Source organism: Herpailurus yagouaroundi, unplaced genomic scaffold (genome assembly GCF_014898765.1).
Source record: "Herpailurus yagouaroundi ecotype Mexico unplaced genomic scaffold, PumYag 163, whole genome shotgun sequence".
In the NCBI taxonomy this organism is placed as follows: domain Eukaryota; kingdom Metazoa; phylum Chordata; class Mammalia; order Carnivora; family Felidae; genus Herpailurus; species Herpailurus yagouaroundi.
Window position 1 is genome coordinate 28371761 of NW_024412404.1, and position 15282 is coordinate 28387042.

Genomic DNA, 15282 nt, shown 5'->3' on the forward strand with positions numbered 1-15282 from the left:
TTTTTTTTTAATTTTTTTTTTAACGTTTATTTATTTTTGAGACAGAGAGAGACAGAGCATGAACGGGGGAGGGTCAGAGAGAGAGGGAGACACAGAACCGGAAGCAGGCTCCAGGCTCTGAGCCATCAGTCCAGAGCCCGACGCAGGGCTCGAACTCACGGACTGCGAGATCGTGACCTGAGCTGAAGTTGGACGCTTAACCGACTGAGCCACCCAGGCGCCCCTGTTCTCATTTTTTAAGAGTCTCTTATGCTTTGGCTCTCTCCCACTCCAACCTCTCTCTCTCTTTTTTTTTTTTCCTTCTCCTCCCCCATGGGTTCCTGTTAAGTTTCTCAGGATCCACGTAAGAGTGAAAACATATGGTATCTGTCTTTCTGTGTATGGCTTATTTCACTTAGCATAACACTCTCCAGTTCCGTCCACATTGCTACAGAGGGCCATATTTCATTCTTTCTCACTGTGACTGGCAAGTTATTTATAGCTCATGAGCAACTGATGTAGATCAGGGTTGTAAATATGTATATCTCTTGATAGGCTGGAGGGACCTGTGACTTTAAACTGGTTGGAAAAATCATCTTTGGCTGTGAATTACCTGTGTAAGAGTCTCTGTTGGAGTAGCTGATTGAGAGTTGACCTTAGTATTTTGTTACTTGGGATTAATGTGATTAGCTATAGTGCCCTGAAACATGCAAATGTCACAGTTACTGAATTAATGAAGAGTTGGGAAGGCCCCTCAGTAGAATTTGTATTTCTAGATGTTACTTATTTATTTATTTATTTTTTTTTACTGTTTCCATTTTCAGGGAGGACCTTTGACTATATCTACTCAGGAGTCGGTTGAGCATTCTGATTTATTTTCTTCATCATCGCCCTTGGACAAAGGAACCAAAAGTAGAACCAAAACTGTTCTTAGTTTATTTGATGAGGAAGAAGATAAAACAGAAGATCAAAATAGCATCCACGCTCCAAAGAAAGAAGTGGGAAAGGTGAGCAAAAAGCAATAAAGTTTCAGGGTTTTGAAAGGGTTAAAGAATCTCATTTTAAGGTGTCAGTTCTGTCATATGAGTTACTAAAGAATTGAGTGTTCTGGTTTCTCTTCATCTTCACTAGTACTTGTTGATTTTTTTCTGTAATGGCCACATGTGGGTGAGGGTGTGGGGAAACTAGAATACTCCTGCGTTGCTGTTGGGAATGTAAATTAGTGTAGCCACTTCAGAAAACAATTCGGTAGTTCCTGAAATTATTAAACATGAGTCCCCCACAATGCCCAGCAATTCCACTCCTGGGTATATCCAAGAGTAATGAAGACATATTCACACACAACTAGAATGTAATGTTCTTAACAACGTTATTTATATTTATTTTATATATATATATATATATATATATATATATTTATTATAGTCAGAAGATGGAAAGAACTCAAAGTCCATCAGTTGATGAGTGGATAAACAATGTAGTGTATCTATTCAAAATGGCATATTATTTGGCAATAAAAGGAATAAGTTACTGATACATGCTGCAACATGATGAACCTTGAAAACATGCTGAAAGAAAGAAACCAGTGATAAAGGACTACGTATTTTATGATTCCATTTATTTGAATGTCCTGAATTGGCAAATCCATAGAGCTACAAAGTAGAAGTGGTTGCCAGGGTCTGGGGGAATGGATGGATGAGAATGGAGAGTGACTGCTAATAGGTTTGGGGTTTCTTTTGGGGTAATGGGAAAGTTCTAAACTTACCTGGTGGTGGTGTTTGCACAACTCTGTGAATATACTAAAAATCACTGAATTACACACTAGGTGAATTTTATGGTGTATGAATTTTATCTCAATAGAGATATTTAAAAAAAAAAAGAAATCCAAACAGGTGTCAGGCCATATTGCCAGTGCTTTTCGTAAACCAAACTGAGGAAATGGTCCATGTTGATTTCTATAAAAAAATGTTTTATTATTTTTTATTACAGTAGAAGTATAACCCTGTTTATGAACGAGAGCTACACAGAGTGAATATGAATTACTTGCTGTATTTTCTTCCAGTCTTTTACTCTGTGTGATTTTGTACTATGATTTTCATGGTCGTGAAACTTTTTAAAAAATATTTTCATTTATTTATTTATTTTTTTTAAATTTTTTTTTCAACGTTTTTTATTTATCTTTGGGACAGAGAGAGACAGAGCATAAACGGGGGAGGGGCAGAGAGAGAGGGAGACACAGAATCGGAAACAGGCTCCAGGCTCCGAGCCATCAGCCCAGAGCCTGACGCGGGGCTCGAACTCACGGACCGCGAGATCGTGACCTGGCTGAAGTCGGACGCTTAACCGACTGCGCCACCCAGGCGCCCCTCATTTATTTATTTTTATGTATTTGTTTACTTTTTAAGTTTCTTCATTTTTTGAGAGAGACAGAGAAAGTGAGTGGGGGAGGCAGAGAGAGAGGGAAAGAGAGAATCTCGAGCAGGCTCCACACTGCCAGTGTGGAGCTTGATGTGGGGCCTGAACCGTGAGATTGTGACCTTGAGCTGAAACCAAGAGTTGGATGCTTAACCAGCTGAGCCACCCAGGTGCCCCAATGGTCATGAAACTTTTAAACTTAGCTACTGTGTTACTGTGTTGCTGTGGGTTTTTATGTATAGTCAGTAATAATAATCAGTGACTTTTTAATGTGACACATCTCCTCAGTTGTGAGGGTTCTTTTGTTTCATCTGTGGTCGTGATACTAAATGTTATGGGTGAGAGAGTCTGCATTGTGTGAATGGAAGTCTCCGTTCTTGGATTCCACACAAGATTTATGTGAGGCTCTGCTTTCAAATAAAAACAGCCAGAAGGGAAGTAGCACGAAGGAATTTATGAAAGCGAAAACACTCTCAAGGTGGGAGAGCGGGCAGGTTCTGTAAGGTGAAGCCTGTCGCCAGTTTGTTTTGAGATTGGATGTTATAGGGTCTCTCTGGGCTGGGAGCTGGGGTAGTCTCTAATGGAGGCTGTTTCCAGTCCTTTGGGGAGCTCCTCCCACAGGTTGGGGGGGGTGGTGCTTGACTCTTCAAAGCTTGTATAGGAAAGGTCATGGCAGCCTTTCTCCATTGTCGGGGTGGGGGGTTGTACCCGCAAAGCAAAAGCATTGTGACCAGTCTAGGGGTTACCCTGGGCAGAGGTGGAAGAGGAGAATGCGCGTTCTGCACTTGTGGGTCTTTGGTCTGTCAGCCCCAGGGTCTTGCAAGCCACAAGGTCAGGATGTTGTGTCCTCGGGTTTTTAATGTGTACCTTACTTATCATCGTCCTTATGTCCAGCCTTTGTCCCTATCAATCCCCTTCAAGGACTTGGGTCTCTGACTCGGGGCATTCCTTCCACTGCTCTGTTACAGTAGCTTGTACTTAACATAAAGAAGAGCTCTTCTGAATCGGCCCCCTGGAAATAACAAAAACAAAAAAGCAAAAAAAGGTAAAGAAGAAATAGGGAAGTATTTAAGAATGTCACGTCTGGGATATTACAGTGTCAAATCAAGTAATGTGAATAGTAATTTTCAAATGTCAGCTACCCTATCAAACAAAAATAAGTTGTTTGGAAGATAGTGGGATGGAAGGTGGGTGGGCATAGGAGAAGGTTGGCTCATCATCCCTGTGCCAGGTCTTTAGAGTAAGACGCTGACAGATTAGGGATACACACTTGACCACTGTGTAGTTTTTGGTATTAAGTGAGCTGCTCTTCTTCCCTTTGGAAATGAGATGGAGAAAACTTACTTGATTTTGTGTTTTCACCCTTAAAATGTTTCTCATTATGGAATTAATGGGTTGTTTTATAAATAAAAAGTTCAGACATTTGTTACAGGCTGAAAGAGGATCTTTCCAGATGATGTATATGTTAATGTATTCCAGATCTGCATTTGCAAATGTATTTCCCACTATCTCTGGTAGCTCCATAGCCTTGTGTTGTGTGAATGTGTCATTCCCTTTGTGATTGGCACTTAGGCTGTGTCCAGCCTGTAGTCATTGGAAACAGCTGCAGGGGATATCTTTGTAGTTGCATATTTGTAGCTGTGATTTCCTTGAGGTAAATCCTTACAACTCCTCTTTTTTCCAGGGTCCTGATCCTGATACTCGCCCAAAGAGCACAGGTGTCTTTCAGGATGAAGAGCTCCTTTTTAGTCACAAGCTCCAGAAGGACAATGATCCAGATGTTGACCTCTTCTCTGGCACCAAGAAAACCAGGGTCAGTTTCAAAAGGTTCTTCACATCATGACTTTGTTACTGTATTAGATATTATAAGTCAATAGCTCACCTAGCTCTTTTTGTAAATTGCTTTTGTTTTGAATATTGAATTTGAGTTTTGTCTATTCCAGTTACTAGAGCCAAGTGCTGGGAGCCTATTTGGGGATGATGAAGATGATGATCTTTTCAGCCCTGCCAAGTCACAGCCTTTGGTATCAGCCTTTTGCTCTCAATACTGGGGTGTGGGGAAGGCCTCTGGGAAGGAAATTAATGTGTACTTATAAGAGGAAAACACGCAGAGAATTTTGGCGCTTACTAGTGAAGGAATGGCAAATGGCACGCTGATGATAGCGTTTGTGGTGTCCTCATCTTATGTTTCCTAATTAACATTAAAGCATTAACTAACCCAAGCTCTTACTGTATTACAGATTTGTTTGGTTTTTAAGTTGTTTATTGAAAGACCAGTGCATGCCACACGGTGACTAAATACCCGTGCCTTTCAGGTGCACAGCTTTAAATTTGAGTGTTAGCCTGTTTGTGTCATTTGTCCCCACCCCAGTAGATTTTGTTAAGCACTCTCTATTTTGTTTAGCATAGCAGGAACTCCCGAGAAGGTCACGGTCTTTAGAATGCCATTTCTGAAATGCTGCATTAGTTGTATTAGTTCACCTAATGTTGAAATGTTCAAATGTTGTGTTAGTTCAACTCTCATTCAAGAAATGACCCAAAACTCAGAAGCCAGATTGTTTTTATGTATTATGACTTTTCTTTAAAATTTCTGAGATAGATGACAGGTGGTTGGTATTCTTTTTCTTTTGAAGATCTCAGAAAAGAAGAAGGTAGTGAAAAAAGACCACTCTGTATCCTCTGTCAAGAACCAGAAACATCCTGAATCCACTCAGCAGGGTATCAAAGAAAAAAGCACATTGAAACCGGAAACACCTCAGGTTAGAACTGCTTAAGGACTTTCAGCTCTTGCTTGTATCCCAGGACAGAGGGACTCCATCATGCATACCCAAGGGTACTCAGAGTTCTCTTGATTAGGGAGGAAACAGCAGCTAGGACGACTTCTCTCTCTTTATTGTATGGTTTAAAAAAAAAAATTCTTTTTCTAATTAAAAAAATGTTTAAAGTAAAGCTCTACATCCAGTGTGGGGCTTGAACTCATGACCTAGAGATCAAGATTTGTATTCTCTACCAACTGAGCCAGCCAGGCTCCCCTACTGTGGTTTTGTTTTGTTTTGTTTTGTTTTGTTTTGTTTTGTTTTGTTTTGTTTTGTTTTAAACACACTTCTCTGCCGCCTCATCTGTTCTCACTGTACACTCCAGTCTCATGAAGCTATACTTGTGATTACTGTTTTTGGACGACCTTCAAATTCACTTCCAAGGTAGAGATAATACAGGGTGAAGAATCTTCTTCCCATTAGAACCTCCATTTCTCCCTTTGGACTACCTTGGAGTAGAGTTACATTAGAATTAAACATAAATTGTATCCAATTCCTTGGTTCCCCTTCTTGGTTACCTCTTCTGAGGTCACTGCTGATAGGTCTCTGTTCTCAGCAGTCTTCTCTCCAGAGCTCCTCCTGGGAACAGGCCATGACTGGAAAGTGAGTTCTGGTTCTGGATTCCAGCTGTCTCTGGATGTCTCACTGAGGCTTCAGTGTCCTGAGCTGTGAAAACAAAGCCCTGGGAATAGCACGTCTCCAACGACTTGTCCCAAGTTTCAACTTCCTTTGCTTCTAGAACCTCAGTGTGTTAGGTTGTGGGTGAATTTCTGTGTGCTCTGTGATATTTGCTGTGTGGGATAACCAGCATGGTAATTTTGCCAACTGGTCAGGTTTTGGTACTCTGATAACCCTGTGGTTCTTACAAATCTAATTCATGATCTTTGTCTGACTTTACTCCATTTACGGTCTGCCAGCGTTCCACCCACACAGCAGAAGAAGAGGCATAAGTGAAAGATTTTGAGGCCCCAGGAGAGATTTGAATGCCTTTCCCTAATTAGAATCACAGAAAGTGACAGCTTCACCTTCCATCAAATTTAATAGACATAAGTGTAATCCAAGAGGCACTTTTCTTTCTATTTCCCTAATGGATTGTTAACCAAATGTAATTTCACACAGGACTCACCAGGTCCCGCTCCATTTAAAACCAAAGAACCATCCCCTCGGATCTGGAAAATACAAGTAATTATAACGTGTCTGGAATCTTCACTGCCTGCCTTGTGGCATCTATAAACTTTTTTGAATATTTACTTTTGTCAACTGTTGCCAGGCATTTTCGCATCTCTTCCCCACCCTCTAGTTGTTGCTTCTTGTGTGCTGCGTCTGTAACATCTTTTCTTTGGTCCCAGTGGTGGGCACAGGTATATAATCCTCTATTTTAATTCTAAGACTTGATCGGGAGACTTCCCTGCATTTCTCTCTCTCCTGTTTTATTATACATTATGTACACCGCGTCTCTTGTCATGTGTTACACTAGTAATCATAGACTGCTGAGTTTTAAGAAGACATACAGAGTAAGTGTCATTTTTCTCTTTTAGGCAAATTTAGCGATTAATCCAGCAGCCTTGCTGCCTGCAGCGGCTCCCCAGATCTCTGGAGTAAAACCTGTTTTGCCAGAATTGGCTTTTCCTTCATCTGAACCCGAGAGGATCCACGGTCTGGAAAGTATGCCCGCTCTTCCTAGTAGTGGGGAGGCCGGCGTGAGTTTCGATCTTCCAGCTCAGGCAGACACCTTACACAGTGCAAATAAGGTGATGAAGCCACCTTTGCTTGCTTTCTTGCTTTTTTTTTTTTTTTAATCCAGAATAACTTGTATATTTCTAACTAGTCCATCAGTTATACAATCATAGGCTGCCTCCCACTAACCATTTGAAGGAGGCACCTCAGCCTTCCTTCAGCCTCTCCACCCTCCTTACACCTTCCTAACTCTGCGTCCACTTTTCCATTGCCCGTGTTTGTTACTTTTACATTCTGCTCAGTATCCACAGTGAAGTCCCACTGTCTCCAGGCTCTCCTGCGTTGCCACCTGCAGGTCTAAACAGAGCAGATCGTGTCCCTCCTCTGCTGGCTCCTTACTGCCCAAAGGAGGACATTCAGGCTCCTCGGTTTGGTATTAAAGCCTCTTACAATCCACACTAACCGAAACTTCCACCTTGCCCACCAACCACTCCACACCGTCAGCCTATACTGCAGTCACACCAGGCACCATTCCTTGAACACACACACAACCACCCACTGCTGCCAGCAGCTTGTGCTGCTACCTCTGTCAGCAGTGCTCTTGCTCATCGACAGACTGCTCAAACTTCACTGCTTCTGTGATATTTCCCCTGGTGCCCTCTTGTGTTAGGCTCCCTTCTCTGAGATCCCATGGCAGTTACTTCCCGGCTGGTATGGTCCTGTCACCCTGTTCCACAGGACTGTGGGTATGTGCTGCATGGACTGAACTCTTTCGAGGTTTTGCTTTCATTTTAGTTGGTTCTCTTTTTTCTACCTAGTCTTCCTCCTCTAGAAAATCTTAGCTGATGTCTGAGTAAGCAACAGCACCTAAGATAACTCTGGTGAATACATTCATTTTAAGTGTTTCCAAAACTCTTTTCCTCGTGAAAAATAAAATATCCTTCTTTTTGTTCTATTTTTTGTCAGCCTTTGGTGAGGGGGAGGGTAAGTTTACATTGGCTACTTCATAAAATTATTTGTGAAATTTCCTTGAAATAGGTAAACATAGCCAAGTACTTTGGCCAAAGAAGCTTGTACCTTCTTAAAACTACTTGATTGTATATTTTGGAAAATATCACAAATACTGCATTATTGCTAATGAGTAACTTCTGTTTTGAGGTTATATTAAAAGTTCTGATTTCTAAGCCACATTTTTTATGTCAAATATTCAGCATTTAAATTTAGTGTTTGTTGACTTGAAGAGAAGAGCACGTTAGATTCCCTGTCTTTGATTGTCTCTTATCTTCCTGGTTTTGGAGCCTGATTGTAGGCTAGCCTCTTGTAAAGGTTAGCATTAGAATTCCCCCTGATTCTCTCTTGTTTTGAAAGAGACCCACATGTAAACCAAGGGCAGAGTAAGGGCCGGGAAGGGTTGTGGCACACAGAGTACCAACATGCCTACTTTGCAGGGTTCCAGCAGCAGATGAAGCCTTTTGTGTGAAATTAAACAGAAATTGCCCTGCAAAGACTCCATGGGGAACACTAAAGGATTAAGAGTAACATAGTCTTGGAGTAGCTATTAAATGTCTTTGGAAATCTTTAGGAAATAATCCTTTCTCTGTCTTGGATAATATCTTGATTGAGGGATTGAAGTAGACCAGACAACCTTATAATATTCTGAGTCACTGATTATTTGCTATGTTAGCTTTGAACACCTTTTTGTTCTTCTTTTTAATCGTTAGATCAACACATGGTTTTTTGCCATTGCAGAGTCGGGTCAAAGTGCGAGGGAAGCGTAGACCGCAGACCCGTGCGGCTCGGAGGTTGGCTGCCCAGGAGTCCGGTGAGGCCGAGGATGTGAATGTCCCCAGAAGATCCATTGCACGCTTGGTAGATGGCGACATTTCACCAGGTGACCCTCAACCACAGCCCAGGGCAGCTGGGAGAAAAGACATCTCTGAGGAGGCTGAGGCAGCTGCCGCTCCAACTTGGGCAGGTGGTCCTGTACCTGAAGTAGACAGAAGCCCCTTTGCGAAATCTCTGGGTCAGTCTCTTGAGGATGACATTTTTGATTCTGGAGATATCTTTTCCAAGGGCACTGGCTCTCAGCCCACGGGGAGAAGAAAAGCCAAGACAAAGGCAGCAGATGGCCTGGCCAACCCAACAGGGGGAAGTAAAGAGAAGAGCCCCATGTTTCCCTCTCTAGGTGAGGCAGGCAGTGATGATGATCTCTTCCAGTCTGTTAAACCAAAACCAGCAAAGAAAACAAATCCTTTCCCGCTCCTGGAAGATGAGGATGATCTCTTTACAGATCAGAAAGGCAAGAAGAATGAGTCCAAATCCAACGGTCAGCAGGAGGCCATCTCAAAAGCACAAGATATTTTTGAGGTAAAAGGACATGAGAGTACTTTCTGGGCCTGTTTCTGTGTTAAGACAAACACCCGATTGGCTCATTTGAGCCATAGGTTACAATAAGCTCGTTTCATTGCTGCTTGCTACCTATTTGCTTAGTACTTACAATTAGGATCTTTTATTAGTTACTCTGAAATTTACTCAAAAGTAGGTTTTTGTTTCGTTTCACGTGGGGGTGGTTCTTGGCTGGCTATGGCCATTGATACAAGTCTTGATTTTCATAGTTTTTATCAGCATGTTGCTTCAGTCAGCTTTCTTGGCATGCTGCTCTATGACATATATAAAGCAGCATCAGTGCAGCTTAAGTGTTTCGCCTCTGGTTCTTGGGGAAACAGGCCCTAGCTGGAGTACAGGCAGTAAGGCCTTCAAGTGCTACTGTCTGAGCAGGTGTTTATTGAACATCTGGGTACTAGAGACACAAAATGAACTAGGACCAGTGTGTAAGGGGAATTGGATACAGGCAGGGCAACAGATAAATAAAATGTTTTCAGATAATGTTAAGTGGCATAATGAAAACAGCTCCGGTCAGAGAACAGAGTGATGGAAAGGGTAGGAGGACTCCTTAACAAAGGACTGGAAGAGAAAGCCTCTCCACAGAGGTGGCATTTGAGCTGGGACTAGAAGAAAGACAAGGACTGGGCCAGGCAGAGAGCTGGAGTGGGGCATTCCAGGCAGAGAGGGCAGGTCACATGGCTGTTGCAAACTATAGTGGCAGTTAGTATTTCTACCACTTGATTTAAAATTGTTTTACTTCTGTTTTGGCTCAACAAGGATGATATATTTGCTACAGAAGCAATTAAACCCTCGCAAAAAGCAAGAGAGAAGGAAAGAACATTTGAATCCAACTTGTTTGATGATAACATTGATATCTTTGCTGACCTAACTGTAAAACCAAAAGAAAAGTCCAAAAAGAAAGTGGAAGCTAAGTCTATATTTGATGATGATATGGGTAAGTTTGATTTTCTACACATGACACAGAGAGTCATTGCCATTCAGGGACTTGATACTTCTCCTACCTTTGTTTCGGCCCTTTCCTGGAAAACATTCCCCACTGGGTTTCCTTTGGCTTGCTGTATAGTCCTGAGTTAGGCTGAGAATGGATAAGTAAATGGACTGGTTATTTTGGTGAAACAACTTTTTGCTCTGATGGACATCAAGGAATTTGAAGGAGCCCGGATTTTGACCTTAAGTATAATTTAACTTTTATATTAGTGTGCCCCCTGCCAATTATCTGTGATAACTCAGAACATTCTGATGTTACGAAGGGAGGCTCAGAAACTGCCCCACATGCTGAAGTTGGCTGAGGTGGCTGCCTCAGGCGTGGGGCACTTGTCTGAGTCAGAGTTCTAACTGAGGAGTGAGTGTCAGTCATTCAGAGAATGGAGGGGGCCAGTGCAGTAGGAAAGTGGTGCTATACATGAAAGCAGGTTATAACTCAGACTTAGCATCTCACAAAAGATCTTCTGTGTTTGTAAACATGCTCATTTGGGCAAGCCAAATGCCTAAACTCAAATGTGGGGCTTCTGATATGTCTGGTATTGATGGGTAGGACTTGAGTTGAGGCCAAATGCACACTGTCTCCTCCTTCCCCCCTCTCTCCCAGGTCTAGACCTTGGGGTTAATTGGGAGAAAGCAGCTGCACTGCCACATGGGGCCTGTTCCTGGAGTAAGCTGTGTGCTGTGTCTCCACCTGTTTCCCACCACAGGGGATGCAGAAGAGACTTCGCTGTTTTTCGTTTTGTTTGTTTGTTTTTAATTACAAAAAAAGCAATACATACCTGTTGTAATAGATTAGTATTATTTGGAAAATGTAAAACGTGAAAAACAATCCCTAGAGGTCACCATTGTTGAGTGTTGGGTGTATATATCTTTTCAGCTGTGGTGATGTTAATACAGCTTTGCATACGTAGAAATGTATGCTTGTTTTTTCCAAAATATGAATATATTTTATCTGTTCTGCAGTCCTTTTAGTCACTTACTATCTTCCCATGCCAGTACATAGAGATCTATCTGCTTCCTTGTTGTTAGTGGTTGTGTAGTATCCTTTTGTATTTAGCCATTAGCACGTTGAAGGTGATCTAGGTTGTTGCCAAGTTTTCTTTGTTACAAATAATGCCAGGCCTTTAACAATTGTGTATACATATCTCTATGTAAACATGCTCAAATCTCTGTAGGATGGAATCTTAGCAGTAACATTGCAGGTGAGTCACAAAACACTACAGTCAGTGAAACAACTGAACAGGAATGTAGTCATAAAGACTTACATTCTTAGAATTGACATGTCTCAGGTGCATTTATTTTAAAAGAGGGTGACTCCTATGTTGGATTTCCCTTTGCTTATTTGTATTGCCCTTTCCTTTGAAAACCTTGTGGGAAGAGAATGTAGAAGTAGGTACACGTAAAGTCAGGGGCTGGATTGGAGTTCCAGTTATCCTTCCCTTTTTCCTGTCCTCCATGTGAACACGCATACATTTGTAGTTGAGAAAATTGTGATCTGCGAGAACTTGTGATTTGTATGTGGTCGTAAAACTTAATTAGTAGCAAAGCCAGGACCAGTATCTAAGAGGCTTGGCTCTTAGTGTTCTTGGTATTCCATACTGTTATCAGACTTGAGTATTTGGTGATTTATGTAGATGTGTCTTAAAAGCACCCATTTTCTTGCCTGTTCAGCAAATCTTTTTCTTTTCTTCTTTTTTTTTTTTCTTTTTAAAGATGATATCTTCTCGTCTGGTATCCAGGCTAAGACAACCAAACCAAAAAGTCGATCTTCACAGGCAGCAGCCGAACCACGATCTGAACAGAAGGTGTCCAACATATTTGATGATCCCTTGAATGCCTTTGGAGGCCAGTAGAGCAGGGTATCACATCTCACTCTTCAGCTACATCCTTGAGTTATAGATGCTGTCTTACGTGCTCATTGTCTTAATTGAATTAGAAAAAGCAAATAATGAAACAGTACACCTTTCTTACCCAGCATACTTAGTATTTTTCTGCCCTGGTTTTAATCATGCTTAATACTGCAAAACAAAAATAAATATTTCACAGTGGTTTTTTTTTTTTTTTTTTTTAAACTATATTTTTATTTAATTAGCCTTGATGGGGTCACAGTATGATTTAGGGCATGTTGGAGAAGAAACCTCTGTGTGCCTTTCATGAGTGGGCGGGAATTCCAGAGGAAGCAATGGCAGACAGATGATCAGGAGTCTTCCTTTCATGGATAAAAGCCCTAGCTTAGAGCCTAGGCAGGTGATAGAGGAAGGGGATGGGATTATGTATTTCATGACTCTTTGCAGTCTGAGAGGAGGTTTCCTCTTATTCCAATGAATTTTGAAAATGCCTCTATAGGTTAATTAAGGCAAGGTTTGGTAAACTGTGGCCCTCTGTTGTCTGTTTTTGTAAATAAAGTTTTATTGGAACACAACCATGCCCATTCATTTACATGTTGTCTATGGCTGTTTTCACCCTACCTATGATGCTGGAGTTCAGTAGTTATGACAGGATGGCCCACAAAACCTAAGATACCTTCTATCTGTCCCTTTACAGAAACAGTTTTCTGACCCTTGCTCTAAGGCATCCATTTCCATTTCTTTGGAACTTTGAAAAACGCAGAATGAACCTAGATACTGGAAGGAAAAGTGCTGAGGATGGAAATGTCCTCCTGTAGAGCAGCACTCACTGTTCCATAGAACTTTGAACTGATGGGAATATTCTATAACTGTTGTCTAATGTGGTAGCCACTAGCTGCACGTGTAGCTGACCCCTCCTCCAGTCTGTGTTTTCTTGGACTATGCCTCCTTGGTGCTAAGTATTCAAACTATAACCATGGCACAGTCTTGTTCTTTTTGGTTTTTGCTTTTTTTAAATTTGTTTTATTATTATTTTTTTTTTATTTTTAGGGAGAGAATGAGGGAGAAGGGCACAGAGAGAGAGAGAAAGAGAGAAAGGATCTTAAGCAGGCTCCATGCTCAGTGCAGAGCCTGATGTGGGGCTCAATCTCAAGACCCTGGGATCATGACCTGAGCTGAAATCAAGAGTTGGATGCTCAACCAACTGAGCCACCCAACTGAGCCACAGCCTTTGTTTATTTAAAAAAGAAATTTTTTTAATGTTTATTTTGAGAGCACACGTGTGCTCATGACTGAATGGGGGAGAGGCAGAGAGAGAGAGACAATCCCAAGCAGGCTCTGTGCTGCTAGCGTAGAGCCCAAATGCAGGGCTCTACCTCCCGAACCACAGGATCATGACCTGGGCCAAAATCAAGAGTCAGCTGCTCGCACAACTGAATGAGGCTTTCAGGCACCCCATCCGTGGCACAGTCTCGTAGGCAGGCCCGTTTGGTTTCACCAATCCTGAAAGCACTAACTTCTTCCTTGGGCACTTTTAAGATTGAACTTGGAATTGCTGATTTTGAGAGATTTGGTAGAGCTCTCACAGATCAACTCTTTGTGCTGCTCTGCTGTGAGAGTGACTTGATGGCAGAAGAGAGTGCTTATACCTTCTGTTCCTTAGGTTACTTGTGTATACCTACTCCTGAGGCTGCCTCAGTAAGCATTTGTTAAATGGTTTTCTTTGGGAATGGTCAAATCTACTTATCCATCATTAGGACTGATTCCAGGAAATTCATAAGAGAGAAAATACGCAAATTCCTATTTTGAGAGGCTTCAAAGCGGGAGGGAGATAATAAAATCTCTTTAAGGGGCTCCTATCTATTCAGTATTGAGTTGAAGAAGGAACTAGTGTTGAGAGCCTGAAGATGAAGGTCCTTGGGTCTCCTCATAAACCCCAGGGTGTGCTCAGCATTGAACTGTTGGAGAGTAATTGATGGGTGGGGTCTTAGGAGAATGAGATGTTGGGGTTCATCTTAGATTCATTCCTCTGAGTCACAAGATGAGGATGATGAAGCTGGGAGGAGGATTGTTCACTATCGTTTGGGTAATTCACCTAGTGAAATAGGCCAGTTTGGGAAATCTGTAAGGGTTGGATTTAGAACATGTGGGGAATGGAGAGAAAAAAAAAGTGGGTGTGGGGGGGCATTTCAGGTTTGTAAGGTTTATGTCGTCTTTTAGGGTGTACACTCGGAGTTCAGCGCCTTGGGAATTAGAACAGAAAAAGGAATGTAGCTGAGTTTACCCAACTCAGATTTAAGTGATCAAGGTGTCCATGCTAATACCTGTCCTACACTTCTCAGTCCATGAATTGGATGAAGAATGATAGAGACCAACAGAGGGTATTAGCTTTTGCCCTTTTTAACCATGTACAGCAATGGCCCCATATTTCAGATGAGACCATTGAGGCCAGAAAGTCAGGAAACAGTGAAGCACAGGAAGGGTGATCTGTTAAAGGCAGGATGGCCCTGCACGGGGTCTGGAAAGGACCAACTGGAAGGCGTTTGCCTGCTACCCTCCTCACCCCAGCACTTGGGCCACGTCCAAGAGCAATCTTAGGACGGCCTCAGGCAAGGTACAAGCCATGCTCTCGGGCCTGAAGCCAATCTCGCCGCTCCCAGGAGGCCGTGCGGCTTGTCTCTGGCCCGCCCAATTCAGTCCTAGTCAGGTGCCCAGTGTTGGTAATAAAGGGCCAACATCCGGGCCTCTTCTAACCGACACCCACCATCGAACGCTAAAGCAGCCCCGGCTACCGAGCAACCGCCGGCGTCGGGCAGCCAGGCCCCGCCCCTGCCCGTGCCCTCGCCGATTGGAGGGTGACGTGAGCGCTGGTGAGTGATTGGTAGGCGGTGGCACAAAGGGGCGGGGGCGCGGCGGCGGCGGTGTGTTTCTCGTCAGTGCCTGCCGCGGCGTAGCTCGCGGGGCCGCGCCTCTCTGTAGGCCTGCGGGCGGGCGAGGCAGTGGACGAGACAGCCGGGGAGGGCGCCCGGGGCTGCGGGCCGCTGAGCGGGTTCGCGCTTTCGCCGGCCTCCGCGGGCCGGAGAGGAGCGCCTGCCGCTCGGCAGCCGGGCCCCGCCCCCTCCGCAGCCGCTGCCCCGCCCCCTCCGCAGCCGCTGCCC

General features: G+C 43.1%; 2 protein-coding genes across 2 annotated transcripts in view; both read left to right on the plus strand.

Annotated features, from left to right (window-relative positions):
* The window catches only part of LOC121037450 (WASH complex subunit 2-like), a 65545-nt gene extending 52846 nt beyond the window's left edge, over window positions 1-12699 (plus strand). The window contains exons 23-31 of the mRNA XM_040486904.1: window positions 804-986; window positions 4079-4207; window positions 4338-4418; window positions 5028-5153; window positions 6330-6392; window positions 6749-6961; window positions 8637-9254; window positions 10050-10227; window positions 11991-12699. Of these exons, the coding sequence (XP_040342838.1) occupies window positions 804-986; window positions 4079-4207; window positions 4338-4418; window positions 5028-5153; window positions 6330-6392; window positions 6749-6961; window positions 8637-9254; window positions 10050-10227; window positions 11991-12130 (1731 nt within the window). The 3' untranslated portion in view covers window positions 12131-12699. The remainder of the gene's footprint in view (window positions 1-803; window positions 987-4078; window positions 4208-4337; window positions 4419-5027; window positions 5154-6329; window positions 6393-6748; window positions 6962-8636; window positions 9255-10049; window positions 10228-11990) is intronic.
* Window positions 12700-14917: 2218 nt separating this feature from the next.
* ZFAND4 (zinc finger AN1-type containing 4) overlaps window positions 14918-15282 on the plus strand; it is an 88920-nt gene continuing 88555 nt past the window's right edge. Inside the window, exon 1 of the mRNA XM_040485748.1 lies at window positions 14918-14994. The gene's annotated coding sequence lies outside the window, so the exon portion shown is untranslated. The remainder of the gene's footprint in view (window positions 14995-15282) is intronic.